This window comes from Carcharodon carcharias, chromosome 18 (assembly GCF_017639515.1).
Source record: "Carcharodon carcharias isolate sCarCar2 chromosome 18, sCarCar2.pri, whole genome shotgun sequence".
Taxonomy (NCBI): Eukaryota; Metazoa; Chordata; class Chondrichthyes; order Lamniformes; family Lamnidae; genus Carcharodon; species Carcharodon carcharias.
The window spans coordinates 57,854,595-57,869,986 of NC_054484.1; the positions used below are offsets into that span (position 1 = coordinate 57,854,595).

The window sequence follows — 15,392 nt, forward strand, 5'->3', positions numbered from 1 at the left end:
TAAAAAAAAACACAATAGGAAGAGGGATACATGTAATTATCTGAAATAATTTAAACATGATTTGGGTCTTTACCTCTGCATGAAGATCCTGAAGAATATCTCCCAGTAAATCATCCTTGGACAGATCAACATCTTTCTGCAAAAAGATTGTAAAATTGAAAAAAATTATTTACTACAGGGAAAAATATATGGAACCCTTTCTCTCCTCAGAATGGTCAGTGACATGCCATCTCCACAGCCAATCATAATTTGCATCGTGTCCCTAGTACAGAAAAAAATCCCAAAATGTTTCAGAGACCTAACCAAAAAATGGATATCAAAGTAAGGACAGGTGTCTGAAAGCTTGGTCAAAGAGGTAGGCTTCAAGGAGAGTCTTAAAAGGAAGGGTTAGGTGGAAAGGCAGAGGTTAGGAAGGGAATACTAGAGTATGGGTGAAGGGAGGAAGGAGATGTACAGGTTGTTAGAACCAGAGGAACAGAGCAATCAGAGGGGTTGCACGGCAAGATAAAATGCCAGGGACGTAGGACAAGCAATCTTACAACTCAGCCAGTGGAGGCATGCTTGTGGAAGCTAACTCCACATCTGTGGATGGTGCTGCTAGGAGGCAGTGTGTAGATGTCGGTGAAGTGTGGGGGGCAGTGGGTAATAGACAAGGATAAATCCTTGAAGGTCCCTGGAGTTAAAGGTACTCGAGTGGGAAGAAAAAGAACTGCTGGTAATGATCTGGCTACAACTGGTAGGTAAATATAGAACCAAGTGTCACGCCAAGTTGGACAACAGAGAGGAATTGGAGGAAGATGATACGGTCAATTGTGTCAAAAGCTGTAGAGAGACCAAGGGAGACAAGATGAGATAATGCACCAAAGTCACAGTCATAAAGGATGTAATTCATGATCAGTGCTAGTTTGGTCCTGCAGGGAGGCAGAAGCCCGACTGGAGAGGTTCAAACTTGGAGTTGCAGGAAAGATTGCAGATTGAGGAGGCAACAAATGCTTCAAGTACTCTGGAGAGGAATGGAAGGTTGGAGATGGGCTGATGATCGAAAAGGACAGAAAGATCGAGGCCAGCCGGAAGAGGCTGGGGTAATACTAGAGAAGAAACAATTTATAATATCAGCCAGCATGGAGGCAAGGATGAAAATTTTTGTGGTGAGCAATTTAGTCAGAAAGGCCAAGGAAGCAAGAAGTGGGTCTCTTGGGCAGCATGAACACAGGGAGGCCTGAGTGCAGGTAGGATAGAAACTCCAGAGAGACCCTATTTGTCTTGGTGGTCCAGAGGAAGGGGTGAAGAGAGCAGGGCGGGGAGTGAATGAGACAGGGATGCAGCTAATCAGGTAGTCTCATTGAGTAACAAAAGAAGTCCATGAGCTCATCGCACTTAAAAAAAAAAATTTGTTCATGGGATGTGGGCGTCGCTGGCCTGACCAGCATTTATTGCCCATCCTTAACTGCCCTCGAGAGGGTGGTAATGATCTGCAGTTCACGTTGTTGGTGGTGAGGGTGGGGAGGGCAGTGGACAGGTGGTTGGTAGTGGATAAATGAAACTAAGAGTTATCTTTGCTCACCAGGATGATCTGAGGGTACTGTCCACTTCTGAGCAACGAGATCGAGACCTTTGACGACCAGCCAGAAATGGCTAAAGCAGTCGAGTACCAGATCCCCCCACTCCCCCACCAACACCCACCTCTCCATACACAAACTCATATTTGACTTGAAACGTCAACCCTGTTTCTCTCTCCACAGATGCTGCCTGGCCTGCTGAGTATTTGCAGCACTATCTTCATTTCAGATTTCCAGAATCTGCAGTGTTGTGCTTTCATTTATTACACCATTAATGCTGTTGCAAATTGACCTAAAAGTAATCATGCCCCTGCTGAATATAACAGGGGAGTTCTGGCCCAAGTATTACAACCTAGAGTTCACCAGAGAAGCCAAATGTTATAAATAAAAGCATTGAGTACCAAAGCAAAGAAGATAATAATGGTATCTTATATAAATCATTAATTGGACCAATGAGGTGTCCAGATTTGGGTGCCTTACTTTAGGAAAGATGTAGAAGCCATAGAGGGGACAGAAAAGATTCACTAGCATACCAGCAAAAAGAATCCCATGAGGAGACACAAGAGAACCTGAGGGAATTTCATCAGAGCAGAGGAGGAGCAAATCCAAGAAAAGTTGTCAACATTCTGCAAGGAAGGTTCTAATACAGTAAATAAAAGATTGCACCCAAAGAGGAGATTAGGAGAATTATTTTAATTTAGGGTAGCATGGATACAACAAAAGAAACTGTGGTGAAAGCAAAATTCACAATTGCTTTTGAAAAAAAGGAAGTGGATAAGTATTTGAAAAAAAAGAAAAAAATTAAAAGAGCTTTGGGAAAGGGACTAAGTGGATCATTCTCAGAGAGCCTCCACATGCGTGATGGGCTGAATGGCTTCCTGAGTGCAGTAAGGTTGTGTTTTAAACTTGGAATATAGATAGACGGTGGGATTCAAACACGAGTCCAGGTCCCTACAAGCGACATAGGCAACTGATGTTCTATTTTGGCAAATCTGACAGTCAAGAATCAGAATTGTTGCAAAATCCAAAATAGATTTTGAAGGTACAACAGGGATATTATAATTAAGCAGGTGTTCAATTTTAAAATACCCAATGCGAGTTGGGCTGATGCAGGCTATGGGCATCAAGGGATGCCAAAAGGGCCTTTGGGAAGGATTCAAACAGATTTGTAGTTGGCAACACTTTGATTGGGAAACAAGCTCCATTCTTTGAGGCTAAAAGTCAGATTGGGCTCTGTCACCTCACTGCTCTAATACCAAAAACTAACCAACCAAACAAGCATTGGTTTTGTTGCTTTAAATTAAGCAACAACCCTATGACTCATGCAGTCCTCACCAACAGTGAGGAAGGCAATGGATCCTGGTCAACTTTGAAACAAAATTTAACATGAGGGGATTGCTCACAAAACTTGAAGATCTTTACCACGCTTGAGGACAAGTTAAATCCCTTCCTATGCATATTACAGGGGGACACCAATTAAGTCCTTCAGGTTATTTTAAAAAAGGACATTCAGGACTCAACTAAAAAGTCAGGCCTTTGACAATTCCCAACACTTTCCCTATTTCTGTTTAACTGAAGCTCTCATGATTCCAGAACATGCAGTGCAAGTGGAAAATAATGAAAAGTCAAGATGGCAAAGAACAAAGGCAAGGATAAGATATGTGGTCTAAAATGCAGTCAGAAAATCAACAATTTAATGTGCATTTCCATACATAATATCCCATTGCACACAAGCAATATTAGTACACAAAACACTACTCTCAAAGTCTAAATTGGTGCATACCAATATTGGATGTTATAAAATTGCATTTTGCTGTTAGCAGTGTGCCATGAACTGAGTTTTCCAAAAGGACAAGAGAATGAGAAAAAAAATCCACAAGTTATGGGAAAAGCAGGAAGCATGAATGTCATTCACTATGAAGAAATTGTGCCACACCTCAGTTTTTTTCTTGGTCGTGCTGGCCAAAAACATAGATTTGATGCTGTTGGGCTTTGAAACCATCATATTCCTCACATTTTTCTTCTCTTTATTTGCACTGGACCTTCCTTTGCCTATAAAAGCACACAGAGCAGCATTTTAAAGGAAGGTGACATCTAAATAACAACAGAAAACATCAGAAATAGTCAGGTCAGGCAGCATCTGCGTTCCTGTCAATTTCATGCAAGTACCCTGCTTTTGCACTTGCTAGTAAGATTTTTAAGCTTCCAGCTTCGTCAAGTTCTGATCAAATAAGATCATTGACCTGAAGGTTTAACCATGTTTCTCAATCCATAGATGCTGCCTGACATGCTGAGTGTTTCCAGCATCCTCGGTTTTTATTGCCAAATGCTTACCTTTGCTTTTTGCATCAAATACATCTTCCTCCAAATCATCATCAAAAATTTCTCGACCATCTTCCACATAACCAATCCCATCTGGCAAACACAAATGCAATATTAACAAGTTTTCAACAATAATAGTAGGAATATCATATTTAGAAGCACATGTACATACAGGGATGACTCCCATCAAATCTTATGGAATTTACCTTAGCAGGACATATAGCTCCATTATAAACAGGGAATTTAATGAATTTTAGAACCTACCATCATCAACTATCCAGTCATCATCCTGGCGTTCACACACAAGTTTGGAGTACTGATTTTCATCAAGTTCCTCATAGACATTTGAAATCTTTTCAACCTGAAAGATAGTAGATTCATACTGACATATGAAATAGGAGAAGGAGGCAATTCGGCCCCTCGAGCCTACTCCGCCATTCATTAAGAACATGGCTAATCTGTTTGTGTTTCAAATTCCACATTCCCATCTACCCCCGATAACCTTAGATTCCCTTGCCTAACAAGAATCTACCTACCTCCGCCTTAAAAAATATTCAATGACCCCACCTCCATCACCATCTGAGGCAGAGAGTTTCATAGTCTCAGAACCCTCAAGAGAAAAAAATTCTCCTCATCTCTGTCCTAAAAGGGCAACGCCTAATTTTAAAATAGTGCCCCCTAGTTCTGGACTCACCCACAAGAGGAAACATCTTTTCCACGTCCACCTTGTCAATATCGTTCAGGTTCTTAATACTTCAATCAAATCACCCCTCACTCTTCTAAACTCCAATGGATACAAGCCCAGTCTGTCTTAGCGTCCCTCAAAATTCAACCCACTCATTCCAGGTATCAATCTAGTAAACCTCCTCTGAACCGCCTCCAACGCATTTACATTCTTCCTTAAATATGGAGTCCAAAACTGCACATAATAATCAAGGTGTGGTTCCACCAATGTCCTGTATAACTCTTCAATTCTTCTCATAATAAAAGATAGCATTCCATTAGCCTCCATAATTACTTGCTATACCTGCATACTAACTTTTTGTGACTCATGCACTAGAACACCTAGATCCTTCTGCAGCTCAGAATTCTGCATTCATTCTCCATTTTATTCTGCCTACTAAAGTGAACAACTTCACATTTTCTCACACTATACTCCATCTGCCACATTTTTGCCCACTCACTCAACCTATCTATATCTGTCTGCAACTTTTATGTCCTCTTCACAACATACTTTCCTACCTATCTTTGTGACATCTGCAAATTTAGCTATCATGCCTTCGCTCCCCTCATCTAAATCATTGATATAAATTGCAAAAAGTTGAGACGCCAGCAGACCGCTGTGGGACTCCACTTGTCACATGCAGCCATCAGAAAAGACCCATTTATGCATTCTATTTTCTGTCAGCCAGCCAGCCAATCTTCTATCAATGCTAATAGTTACCCCAGCTACACCATGAGCTTTTATTTTCCACAATGTGAGAATGGATGTTACTTTTTAAAATATTTTTTGGGAAATATTGTGTTATTCTGTGATGAAGACTGTGTGTGCATGTGTATATGATTGAATTAAGCTGAGCAGAGATTAATAGAAAACAGATTGTCTGGGAGGTTTAAAGCATGAAAAGGATAGAGGTGTTTGGCTTGAGATACAAGTGAATAGGTTAGATCTAACATTTGCATTTTTAGATAAGTTGAGAGTTTGTTTGAATATCAACAGGAAGTCAGAAGTGCCAGGAAACATGTTTGCATCTTGCAGGAGTTCCATAAGTAAACAGAAGTGGGGGTATTATATTTTATTGACCCGAAAGCAAAGACTAAATAGCAACATGAAAGTTTTTATATTTGGAAGGATTGGAGTTTCAAAGAGGTGTGAGAACAATGGAACCTGAGATGAAAGGGGAAAAAATATATTTTAGAGTTCCTGTAGTTGTGAGCCGAGTTGTTAGATGTAGTAGCTGGAGCTGAGCTAGGGGCTGCTTGAGCTGGTAGCTCTGGGCTAGAAGATGCAGGTTTGAATCAGCCATCCAGCCAAGCCAGAAAAGTCTTGGGCTGTAAAACACAGTTTTATTCTGAAGTTTGGATTTCCACAGCAAAGTGGAAGAGAGCTACAAGTCATGTGGTATGCTTTTATTAAAGCTACAGCAGTTTGCCTTAGGTAATATTACTGGATTTTTATGGTTAAACATCTATAAAGGAGTGTTCACTAGAAGGTATTTACTTGTGGGTCTGACCATGTAGAGTGTCTTTTTGGGGGGAATGTATTGTAAGAGTAAGCTTAACTGTTTAACTGTAACCTTGAGTGCTTAAGTTTTCTTTTATTCTTGTTAACAAAAATCTACTTCTAATTTTTAAAACCCAAAAATGTGACTAGACTTCTTATTGCTGAGATCAGTACATCTTCTCGTTTTCAGAATACAAAACAAAAAGGAAACCAAGTTTCCCTTTGGGATTTGGTTAGTGCAGCAATTAACATCGGCTATGGTCATAACGGCAAAAACTTCTGACATGGCACCTTATCAAATGCCTTCTGGAAATCCAAGTACAGGACATCTACAGCCTTTCCTATCCACAGTGCATGTTACTCCTTCGTAGAGCTCCAATAAATTGGTTAAATGTGATTTCCCTTCCCTGACTCTTCCCAATTACTTTGTGTTTCTCTAAGTGCCCAATTATAACCCCCTACTGATCAATTCTAACATTTTCCTCGTGGCAGATGTCAAGCTAACTGGTCTATAGTTTCCTGTTTTCTGCCTCCCTTGCTTGTTGAATTGAGGGGTTATATTTGCTACTTTCCAGCCTGATGGAAACTTACCAGAATCTAGCAACTTTTGGAAAACATCAACGCATCTACTACCTCATTAGCCACCTCTTTTAAGACCCTAGGGTGAAGTCCATCAGAACCCGAGGACTTGCAGCCTGCAGTTCCATTAGTTTCTCAGTAGCACTTCCCTAATGATTATAATTTCACCAAGTTCCCCTCACCCTTCCACCTCCTGATCTACAGCTATTACTGGAACGTTTTTATATCCTCCACAGTGAAGGATGAAGCAAAATATTTGTTCATTTCATTCGCCATTTCCTTATCTACTATTAACTCCCCATTGTCACTCACTAGAGGACCAACACTCACTTGACTTACTCTTTCCTTTTTAAGTACCTGTAGAAACTCTTGCTATCCGTTTTTCCATTTCTAGCTAGCTGCCTCTCATACTCGTAATTTCTTACTCCTAATTAATCTTTTAGTCATTATCTGTCATTCTTTATATTCTGACCAATCATCTGACCTGCCACTCATCTTTGCACAGTTATATGCTTTTTCCTTAATTTGGATGTTTTCCTTAACTTCTTTAGTTAACCATAGATGCTGGGTCCTCCCCTTGGAATTTTTCTTTATAGTAGGAATATACTTATTCTGAGTATTCTGAAATATCCCCTTAAATGTCTGCCACTGCTTTTCTCTTGATCTATCCTCTAGCCTAGTATCCAAGTTCACTTCAGCTAGCTCAGCTTTCATGCCCACATAGCTGCCCTTATTTAAGTTTAAAATGCTAGTCTTAAACCCACTCTTCAAGCTATATGTAAAATTCAATCGTATTGTGGTCGCTGCTACCTAGGGGTGCCTTCGCTCTGCGGTCATTAATTAATCCTGTCACATTACACAATGCCAAATCTAATATAACCTGCTTTCTGGTTTGTTGCAGAACGTGCTGCTCTAAGAAACTATCTCAAAAGTATTCTATGAACTCCTCATCTGGGTTACTACCGCCAAAATGATTTTTTCAGTTCATATGTAGATTAAAATATCGTTGTCCCTTTATCACAAGCAGCCAGTATTTCTTCTTGTATACTTTGTCCATCATAGTGGTTACTGTTAGGGGGCCTGTAGTCCACTACCACTAATGACTTCTTTCCACTACTATTCCTCACCTCCACTCAAACCGATTCTATATCCTGATCTCCTGAACCAAGGTCATCTCTAACTATTGCACCAATGCCAACTTTAATCAACAGTGCTACCCCTCCACCTTTACCTAGCTTCCTATTCTTCTTGAATGTCATATACCACCTCCCCACCTCAATATTCAGGACCCAATCCTTGTCATCCGATAGCTACGTCTCCATAATGGCTACCAATTATTACCAATTATTACCAATTATTATCTTTGTGGTTCTGCTTAATTTGGTAACTAGCTTCTTAAACTTATTATGCAGAGCTTGCTTCCTTCCCCTGCCTATGTCATTGGTACTGACATGGACCACGACAACTGGATCCTCCCCCACCTACTACAAGTTCCTCTCCAGCCCTGAGCAGATGTCCTGAACCCTAGCACTGGGCAGGCAACACAGCCTTCCGGACTCTTGCTCTTTGCTTCAGAGAACAGTGTCACTCCTCCTCACTATGCTGTCCCCTACTACCACTATATTCCTGTTTGCTCCCCCTAACTTGAACGGTTTCCTGTGCCACGGTGCCATGGCCAGCCTGCTCATCCACCTTGCAGACCTCACTTTCATCCACACATGTTGTGAGCACCTCAAATCTCTGACAATTACAAAGTCTGAGGCTCCTCCACTACTGTTTATGCGGTCCCACTCACTCACAGTCATGTCCTCCTGTCCCTCACCGCTGACCAAAAGAAATGACCCCATTCTAAGAGGTGTGACCATCATCTGGAACAAAGTGTCCAGGTATTTCTGCCCTCTCTTATGTTGCGCAGTGTCTGCAATTCAGCTTCCCGATCAATAATCCTGAATTCCTCTAGCTGCTTACACTTCCTGCAGATGTGTTTGTCCTGGATCGCCTTGGCATCCAAAAGCTCCCACATTCCATAGCCGCAACATAACATCTGTCCTGCCATTATTACTTATGTTATTTACTTAATTTAATTACTCAATTAACTTAGAATAATTCCATTGTATACCACACCTCTTTCCCCCTTGCACCGAAGAGGGCCTAATTTGCTACTGCCTCAGTCTCCGTCTCACTCCGGCGTAGTCGCCCATCTCCTCGTGCACCTCTTATTGATCGTGCAGTTTGAAAAGCCTGTCTTTTTATAGGCCCTCTGATGAGTCACTAGCTAGTTTAACTTCCTGCTACAGTAATTAACACCGCTTGAACCAACTGCTTTCAGGTGATTGACAGATAAATGCCACTCCAGTTCTCTACTTAACAAACTAACCTAGCTTACTTGGAAGTTTAATTTTATTTACTTCAGTGTGTGCTACCAATTCTTTTACTTTGTTATGAATGCTAAGTGCATTCAGATATAGAGCCTTTAGTTTTGTCTTTTTATTATCTTTGTAACCTCTAGTCTTAACTATTGATCTATTTTTAAGTTTTATCTCTCTGTTCCTTTCTGCTATTCTATGACCCTCATTTCCCATTTTACCATTATAACTTCCTGCCTTGAATCTACCCCTTGATTTGCCACATCTACGCAAGCTTGATCCCTTATCCCACCTTGTTTAGTTTAAAGCCCTCTACTTCCCTAGTTAGGCAATTCACAAGAACACTTGCCCCAGCACAGTTCAGGTGTAGACCACCCCAACAGTACAGCCCTCACTTTCTCCAATACTGCTGCCAGTGCCCCACAAACTGGAACCCACTTCTCCCACACCAGTTTTTGAGCCACGCATTTATCTCTTTAATCTTATTTGTCCTATGCCAATTTGCACATTGGCTCAGGTAATAATCCAGAAATTATTATCTTTGTGGTTCTGCTTAATTTGGTAACTAGCTTCTTAAACTTATTATGCAGAGCTTGCTTCCTTCCCCTGCCTATGTCATTGGTACTGACATGGACCACGACAACTGGATCCTCCCCCACCTACTACAAGTTCCTCTCCAGCCCTGAGCAGATGTCCTGAACCCTAGCACTGGGCAGGCAACACAGCCTTCCGGACTCTTGCTCTTTGCTTCAGAGAACAGTGTCACTCCTCCTCACTATGCTGTCCCCTACTACCACTATATTCCTGTTTGCTCCCCCTAACTTGAACGGTTTCCTGTGCCACGGTGCCATGGCCAGCCTGCTCATCCACCTTGCAGACCTCACTTTCATCCACACATGTTGTGAGCACCTCAAATCTCTGACAATTACAAAGTCTGAGGCTCCTCCACTACTGTTTATGCGGTCCCACTCACTCACAGTCATGTCCTCCTGTCCCTCACCGCTGACCAAAAGAAATGACCCCATTCTAAGAGGTGTGACCATCATCTGGAACAAAGTGTCCAGGTATTTCTGCCCTCTCTTATGTTGCGCAGTGTCTGCAATTCAGCTTCCCGATCAATAATCCTGAATTCCTCTAGCTGCTTACACTTCCTGCAGATGTGTTTGTCCTGGATCGCCTTGGCATCCAAAAGCTCCCACATTCCATAGCCGCAACATAACATCTGTCCTGCCATTATTACTTATGTTATTTACTTAATTTAATTACTCAATTAACTTAGAATAATTCCATTGTATACCACACCTCTTTCCCCCTTGCACCGAAGAGGGCCTAATTTGCTACTGCCTCAGTCTCCGTCTCACTCCGGCGTAGTCGCCCATCTCCTCGTGCACCTCTTATTGATCGTGCAGTTTGAAAAGCCTGTCTTTTTATAGGCCCTCTGATGAGTCACTAGCTAGTTTAACTTCCTGCTACAGTAATTAACACCGCTTGAACCAACTGCTTTCAGGTGATTGACAGATAAATGCCACTCCAGTTCTCTACTTAACAAACTAACCTAGCTTACTTGGAAGTTTAATATTATGTCAGATCTTGATTCTTAATCTATAGTTAAAACCTGAAAAGGATTTACCAGAACTTATCACATGAACCTAATTCGCTCCTCTCTCAGTCTCCTTCTCACTCCAGCGTAGTCACCTGTTTTCTCATGCACCCCTCACTGATCAACACCATGTTTTACCACATAGGAAAAGTAGTAGACTTTACGAAACTTGAATGCCATCCTACCTGCACAACCTTCCCTGGTACCATAAGTAGTCCCAATATCCCAGGAATCCTAATCTTTCTCTCCATTTCTAGCCCAGTCTGTGGCATGGAGTAATTTCAGAGATTACTAGCCTGGTGGTTTTACTTCTTGATCTAAGATATAGCTCTTTGAACTGCATTTGCAGAACATCATTTATGAAGCATGGCCACTGACAAATCTCTCTTCCAATTGAGAGGCTTTGGTATGCACTTTGTGATGTCCTGAACCCTGGCAGTCAATGCAAAGCAAGGTAACATTCAGAACTTTAGATCACATCTACAAAAATCACTGCCTACCCCCTTGGCTAGAGAATCTTCTACAATCACTACAGATACTGTTTGGCCTGTAGGTTTCCAATAAACTAATATTAGTTACATGAATTTGGTTTCCTTATCAACACATGTACTAAACAGAATATTACTGTGGAAATTTAATGGTCAGAACTTTTGAGTTAACATACCTCTCCCTAATCAAATTGGCTTTTCAGAAGTTCAAATTAACCCGTTTACCTCGTATTTTATTTTCTCGCCAGCCTTGGCCTTTTTCAGGCGTTCTAGTGCTGCTACCCGTCCTCCTTTATCTTTGCGATTACGTTTTGAGCGTGTTGCTGCCAAGCCACAAGAGTCAGCACCATCTGAGAAATTAAATTTGAAATTAGATCATACATTATTCCAAACTGATGTGAGGAATGGAATGAACCGGCTTGCTCTTTGAAAGAGCAGACAGAGACTCAATGAGATGAACAGCCCCCTCTATGCTGTACTATTCTTTGATTCGGTGAGCTTCACTTCATATATATCACTTAAAGAAAATTTAGCTCTCAAACGAGATTACTTTGCAATCATTAGGTTGCAGGCATGAGGAATTTAAATGCTTAACTAAATAAAAATCTGGAAACAAAAGCTGGTCTCACGTATGGTAAACATCAAACTAGCAGATTATTGTAAAATCCCATCAGGCTCATTAATGTCCTTTGGAAAAGAAATCTGCCATCCTTACCTGGTCTAATCTACACTTGACCTCAGACCCAGTGTGGTTGACTCTTAACCTAAAATCGTCTAGCAAGTCTCTCAGTTGTATCAAACCGCTAGAAGAAACAAAAATAAGAACAGGACAGACCCACAAGCATTGACCTAGGCACAGGAAACGACAAAGGCACACCGCAGCCTGGCCAACTCTGCAAAGTCCTCCTCATTAACATCTGAAGACTTGTGCCAGAATTGGGAGAGCTGTCCCGCAGATTAATCAAGGAACAGCCTGAAATAGTTAAACTCAGCTAATCATACATTACAAATCATGTCCAAGATACCATCATTACCATCCCTGAGAATGTCCTGTCCCACTGACAGGACAGACCCACCAGAGGTAGTGGTACAGTTGTAGACAGTTGGGATGGAGTTGCCCTGGGAGATCTCAACATTGACTCTGACTCCGTGAAGTCTAATGGCAGCAAGTCAAACATGGGTAAGGAAACCTCCTGCTGACTATCACATACCATCTCGCCCTCAACTGATGAATTCGTACTCCTCCACTTGAAGAAAGCATTGAGGATGGCAAGGGCACAGAGTGTACTCTGGGTGGAGGACTTCAATATCCATCACCAAGTGTGCCTCAGTAGCACCACCACTAACCAAGCTGGCCAATTCCTAAATGACATAGCTGCTAGACTGGGTCGGCAGCAGGTGGTGAGCGAACCACAAAAGGGAAAAACATACTTGACTTTATCTTCACCAATCTATCTATCACAGATACACCTGTCCATGACAGCATTGGTAGGAGTGACCAACATGGAGTCACATCTTCACATTGAAGATAATCTCCAACATGTTGTGTTCCACTACCACAGAACTAAATGGGATAGGTTTCAAACAGAACTAGCAACTCAAAATTGGGCATCCATGAGGCGCTGTGGGCCATCCGCAGCAGCAGAATTGTACTCAAACACAATTTGTAACCTCATGGTCCAGAATAGTCCCCCCTCTACCATTACCATCAAGCCAGGGGATCGAACATGTTTCAAAGAAGAGTGCAGATGGGCATGCCAGGAGCAGTACCAGACATACCTAAAAACGAGGTATCAACCTGGTGAATCTATAACACAGGACTATTTGCATGCCAAACAGCAAAAGCAGCAAGTGATAGACAGAGCTAAGCAATCCCACAACTAGCGGATCAGATCTAAGCTCTGCAGTCCTGCCACATCCAGTCATGAATGGGGGTGGACAATTAAACAAATAAGAGGAGGAGGAGGCGGCTCCACAAACATCCCCAATCTCAATGATGGGGGAGCCCAGTACAGTGGAAAAAACAAGGTTGAGCAACAATCTTCAGCCAGAAGTGCAGAGTGGATGATCCAATTCGGTCTCCTCCAGAAGTCCCCAGCATCACAAATGCCAGTCTTCAGCCAATTCGATTCACGCCACGTGATATCAAGAAATAGCTGAAGGCACAGGATACTGAAAAGGTTATGGGCCCTGACAACATTCCAGCAATAGTACTGAAGGCGTGTGCTCCAGTGCTTGCCACACCCCTGGCCAGGTTGTTCCAGTACAGCCAAAACACTGTCACCTACCTGGCAATGTGGAAAATTGTCCACGTATCTCACGTCACAAAAAGCAGGACAAATCGAACCCGGCCAATTACTGCCCATCAGTCTGCTCTCCATCATCAATAAAGTGATGGAAGGGGGTCATCAACAGTGCTATCAGGCAGCGCTAACCATCTCCCCTTGATATTAAATAGCATTACCATAGCTGAATTCCCCACTACCATCATCCTGGGGGTTACCATTGACCAGAAACTGAACTGGATCAGCCATATAAATACTGTGGCTACACAGGTCAGAGGCTGGGGATTCTGCAGAGTGTAACTCACCTCCTGACTCCACAAAGTCTGTTCACTATTTACATGGCACAAGTTAGGAGTGTGATGGAATATTCTCCACTTGCCTGGAGGAGTGCAGCTCTGACCTCACTCAAGAAGCTCAACACCATCCAGGACAAATCAGTTTGCTTGATTGGCACCCCATCCGTCACCTTGGGCATCTACTCCCCCGACGCACAGGGTGGCAGCAGTGTCTACCATCTACAAGATGCACTGCAGCAACTCACCAAGGCTTCTTCGACAACGCCCTCCAAACCCATGAACTCTACCACCTAGAAGGACTAGGGCATCAGATGAATGTTCCCCTGCAAGTTCCCCTCCAAGCCACTCACCATCCTGACTTGGAATTATATTGCCATTTCTTCACTGTCAAAATCCTGGAACTCCCTCCCTAACAGCACTGTGGTTGTACCTACACCCACATGGACTGCAGCGGTTCAAGAAGGCAACTCATCACCACCTTCTCAAGGGCAACTCATCCATACCAACTCACCCGTCACCAATGCATCTGTGTTATTGTTGTTGTTTGGAGTGACAATCGCGCACTCCTTGTGTAGATAAAGTTCTATTTTCACACATCTTCATCCCTCCATCATACTTTCTGGTACTAGCATCATGGAATAAATTCAGAAAAGATCTCTGTTCAAAACTGAGCATCCTTGGGGAGCTATGGGCCTTCAGCAGCTGTAGAATTAGATTCAACCACAATATGTGGCCTAGTAACTTGGCCATATCCTATACCAATACCAATACCATCAAGCCAGGAGACCAACTCAGGTTCAATGGGGAGTGTCGGAGAGTATGCCAGAAGCAGCACCATGCATACCCAAATTTAAGGGTGCCAACCTGGTGAAGCTACAACACAGGGCTACATGCATGCTGGACAGCGGTAGCAGTATACAATAGACAGAATTAAGTGATCCCACATGCAACAGATCAGTTCAAAGTTCTACAGTCCTGCCAGGTCCAGGTTTGAAAGATGGTTGGCAATTAACTAGTGTGAAGAAGAGGCTTCGCAAACATCCCCATCCTCAGTGATGTCAGGATTCTTCATGCAAGTGGAAAAGACAAGGCTGAAGCATTTGCAACCAGCTTCAGCCATAAGTATCAAATGATCCAGCTCAGCCTCCTCCTAAGGTCCCTAATATTACAGAAGCCAGTCTTCAGCCAATGTGATTCACTGCATATAATCACCAGAAACGGTTGACCACACTGGTAACAAGTTAAGGGCCCAGACTACATCCCAACTGTAGCACTGAAGATTTGTGCTCCAGAACTAACTGCGCCCTTAGCCAACATATTCAAGTACAGTTACAACATCTATGCGACAATGTGGAAAATTGTCCAGGTACATCAGTCCATAAAAAGCAGGATAAATCCAACCCGGCCAATTAACATCAGTCTACTCTCAATCATCAGCAAAGTTATGGAAGGTGTTGCCGTCGGTGTTATCAAGCAGCACTTACTCAGAGATAGTCTGCTCTGTTTGGGTTCTACTTGGCTCCAGCCCTCATTACAGCCTTGGTCCAAACAGGGACAAAGGAACTAAATTCCAGAGGTGAGGCGAGAGTGACTGCCCATGACATCGAGGCATTTGACCGAATGTGGCATCAAGGAGCCAGAGGAAAATTGAAGTCAATGTGAATCAGGGGTCA

General features: G+C 42.6%; 1 protein-coding gene across 3 annotated transcripts in view; it reads right to left on the bottom strand.

Annotated features, from left to right (window-relative positions):
* The window catches only part of pola1 (polymerase (DNA directed), alpha 1), a 255,935-nt gene that overhangs the window by 238,977 nt on the left and 1,566 nt on the right, over positions 1–15,392 (bottom strand). For all 3 annotated transcript variants that reach the window (XM_041211966.1, XM_041211964.1, XM_041211965.1), the window contains exons 2-6: positions 11,364–11,488; positions 4,146–4,242; positions 3,894–3,974; positions 3,496–3,611; positions 74–136 (exon numbers count right to left, since the gene is read on the bottom strand). In XM_041211966.1, the coding sequence (XP_041067900.1) occupies positions 74–136; positions 3,496–3,611; positions 3,894–3,974; positions 4,146–4,242; positions 11,364–11,488 (482 nt within the window). The remainder of the gene's footprint in view (positions 1–73; positions 137–3,495; positions 3,612–3,893; positions 3,975–4,145; positions 4,243–11,363; positions 11,489–15,392) is intronic.